This window comes from Pteropus alecto, unplaced genomic scaffold, assembly GCF_000325575.1.
Source record: "Pteropus alecto unplaced genomic scaffold, ASM32557v1 scaffold194, whole genome shotgun sequence".
NCBI classification, from domain to species: Eukaryota; Metazoa; Chordata; class Mammalia; order Chiroptera; family Pteropodidae; genus Pteropus; species Pteropus alecto.
The window spans coordinates 1,623,213-1,626,492 of NW_006436281.1; the positions used below are offsets into that span (position 1 = coordinate 1,623,213).

The following is a 3,280-nucleotide window of genomic DNA, read 5'->3' on the forward strand; positions in this document are numbered from 1 at the left end:
GATGGACAAGGGGTCCTCCGGCCGCTGGTTCAGGATTTTGGTCAGCAGGTTCACCAGGTGCTCGTACCTGCCTCGCGAGGGAGGGAGTGGGAGGTGGGAGACATCACTCGCCCAGCTCGCAGAGGAGATAAAGGGTCCCCACCCTGGAGGAGCTGACATTCTGATGATGGTTAGCAGACATTAACCGAACATACAAAATACAGAGAGTGTCAGGGCGATCATTTCTACGGAGATAAATAAATCAGGGAATGGGGACTGGGAACGCCAGAGAGAGGAGATGGTTTGCCATTTTCAAATAGGGAAGCCTGGGAAGGCCTCTCCACGGCGACATTTAGGCCGAGATCTGCATGAAATCGGGGGGCAAGCCATGCAGATATTGGGGGAAGAGTGTTTCAGGCAGAGGGAGCAGCAGGTGCATAAGCCTCAGCCATTTTATGAGTCGACCATAATCTTGATACCGAAAGTCAAGGAAACTGGGAGAAAAATTTCACGCCAATCTCATTCGGAAATATAGATGCTGAAATCCTAAGCCAAATACTAGCAAATAGCATCCGGCACTTTCTCAAAAGGATGACACGCCATGATTAAATTGGGCTCATGACGGGAATGCGAGACTGGGCTGATATTAGAAAAACAGAAAAAAATGATTCGTCATGTTAATCCGTTATGGAGAAATGAAAGATCGTCTCAAGAAGTGTGGAGAAATTGTCTGATAACATTCAAAACCTCTTCGTGATTTTTAAAAACCTAGCAAACCAGGAATAGAAGGTAATTTTTTTTATAAGGGTAGCTACAAGCACCCTCCAGCACACAACAAACTTAATGGTGAAAGACTAAATAGTTTCCGCGGTTGGGATGTTGGGAAAGAGGAGGCCTTTCACGACTTCTGTTTCATACTGCACTGGAGGTCTCAGCCAATGCAATCTGACATGAAAAAGAAAGGTAAAAGCATTGAAGGGAACAAGCCAAAGTGTCATGGTTTGCAGATGACGTGACCGGGAAGGACGTGCAAAGGCCTCGAGCTGAGGGTGTGCCTGGCAGGTTGGAGGAACACCGAGGAGCTCAGTGTGGCTGGAGTTGAGTGAGGGAGAGGGGTTGTGGGCAGAGAGGGGGCCGGAGCGCTAACAGTGTGGTAACGGCTTCCATTCACCCAAGTCGGATCCTATGCTGGGCCCTTGAGAGCAATGTTGAATTCTCGCCGCAATCATCTGAGGGACAGTTATGATCCTCACTCTCCAGATGAGAAAACAGGCTTAGAAAAGTTGAGATCATGAGGCCGCACAGAGGTAGGAGAGCCAGGATTTGAAACCAGGTTAGTCTGATTTCAAAGCATGTATGTCTAACTGCCTGTGGTGTGGAAACCCTTTGGCAAGGGTTTTGAGAGTGATGGAGGACTATTGTTGAATTGGGAAGGGTTAAGGCGAGGTCAGAATTTGGCCAGGGCTTTTGAATTAGGGACCTTGAAGTCCCTGAGGGCTGGGAACTGCTGAGGAAGAGCTAGTGGTTAATTTTGACTAGACTCTAGGAGGTGAAGTTTGGAGCGAGCAAAGACTGAACTAGGTAGGGCCTTGAAGGCTGTTGTGGGGAGCATGAACCTTCCGAGGGCACTGGGGAGCCACGGCAGGCTCGGAGCAGGGAGGGAAGGGGTCAGCTGTGCACTTTAGCAAGACCTGCTAGGTCTCCAACCTCATCTCCTCTAACTCTTCCTCCTCCTCTCTGGGTACCAGCGCCACCAACCTCCTTGCTGTTCCTAGCACGACAAGACTAAAAAAGCCTTTAAACGTGCCGTGTCCTATACCTGGATCACTCCTCCCCCAGTTACCTGCGAGGGGCTCTTCCTCGCCTCCTTCAGGCCTCAGAGGCCTTCTCTGACCTCACACTCCCTAACCCCCTTACCCTGCCTTATTTTTTGCCTTAGTTTTCATCATCTTATCATTTATTTATTGTTCATTCTCTCACTAGAATATAAGCCTCATTAGGTTGTAATGGAGGGGGCGCTGAAAGGTGTATCATGGCTGCAGCTAAGTGGCCTTGGCAGTGACTTCCTCGAGCGGGAAAGTTGAGTGGATAACAGAGCCACAGGAGCCAAATTGCTTGGGCTGGGTCCCTGGCTCTGCCACAATGCTAGCTGTGTTATCTTGCCAAGGGGCCTGATTTCTCTGGATCAGTTTCCTCCTCGGCAAAACAGGGACAGTAGATGTGCTAATGTCAGCTGTAAGAACTAGAAGTTAAGGTGCAAAGGGCTGGTACGGTGTCTGGTAAGCAAATGTTATTTCAGTAGTCAGCTATCGTTAGTATTTATTCCCTGACTGCCAGTCTGAGTTAGAAGCCTCCAGAGCAGCCGCTGGTTCTCCACGATGGGTGATCCCCTGACTGAGGAGACCCTAGAGCCTGAGGCAGGGTCTTGGCCGGGGCCTCTGCCTGCCTGTGTCCCACGCCCTCCCCACTCCCGGGCCCGCTCTCACAGGCTGAGTTCGCAGTTGACGCTGGTCTGCAGAAGGTAGGCCTTGGCGTTTTGCACAGCCAGCTCCCGAGGCTCCGGCTCCTGTACCTCTGTACCGAAGGGCATGAAGTCCAGCTCGGAGGGCGAGAACTGGGAGGCAGGGTCGTCTCTCACGTAGGGCCCGTGCTGGGTGTCTGGGATGAACTGCAGGTCTTCTCGCGTGTACATGCTGAACTGGTCTAGGAAGTCAGGCTGGGGCTCCGGGTAGGCCGACTCCAGTGGCTGGAAGAGGTCACCTTGGTCCTGCTGGAGCTGCTGCAGCATGAGGCCGGCATCGTGGGTGGCCTGCAGCCCGACTTCATCCAGGTAAGTGTACTGCTGGAGCTCGGAGTGAAAGGCCGTGTGCACGGCCGTGTGCTCCATGCCGCCCAACTGGGGGGCCTCCGCCTGGAACATCATGTAGTCCTCGGGCTGGGTTAGGCCTGCCCCTGGTGGCACGCCCCACAGGTTGGTCTGGTTCGCCGGCATCTCCTGATTGCTCCGCAGGTTCTGAGTGTCAACCACGGGCAGCACCTCCTCGGGGACCAGGGGCTGGGGCTGAGACTGGGCCTGGCTGCGCCTCCGCTCGGAGGCCGGGGAACTCCTCCGCCTCGATGACTGCGGGTAAGGCGGCTCAGGGTCGGACGGCGGGTCCCCCATAGTCCAGAGAAGGTCGCCCACTTCTAGGAGGAAGGCTTGCAGACAGGCAGGCCAGTCGCCCGCCCACACCCCTCCAGGAGCCCCTCCGCGGGCGGCGCCGGTTTCCACGGAGCGAGGGGCGGGCCGTTACCAGGTGAG

The 3,280-nt window shown here is 54.2% G+C and overlaps 1 protein-coding gene across 1 annotated transcript in view; it reads right to left on the bottom strand.

The window, feature by feature from the left end:
- RSPH6A (radial spoke head 6 homolog A) overlaps nt 1-3,262 on the bottom strand; it is a 14,621-nt gene extending 11,359 nt beyond the window's left edge. The window contains 2 exon segments of the mRNA XM_006911873.3: nt 2-67; nt 2,466-3,262. Coding sequence (XP_006911935.1) covers nt 2-67; nt 2,466-3,142 — 743 coding nt within the window. The 5' untranslated portion in view covers nt 3,143-3,262.
- Between the last annotated feature and the right edge of the window lie 18 nt (nt 3,263-3,280).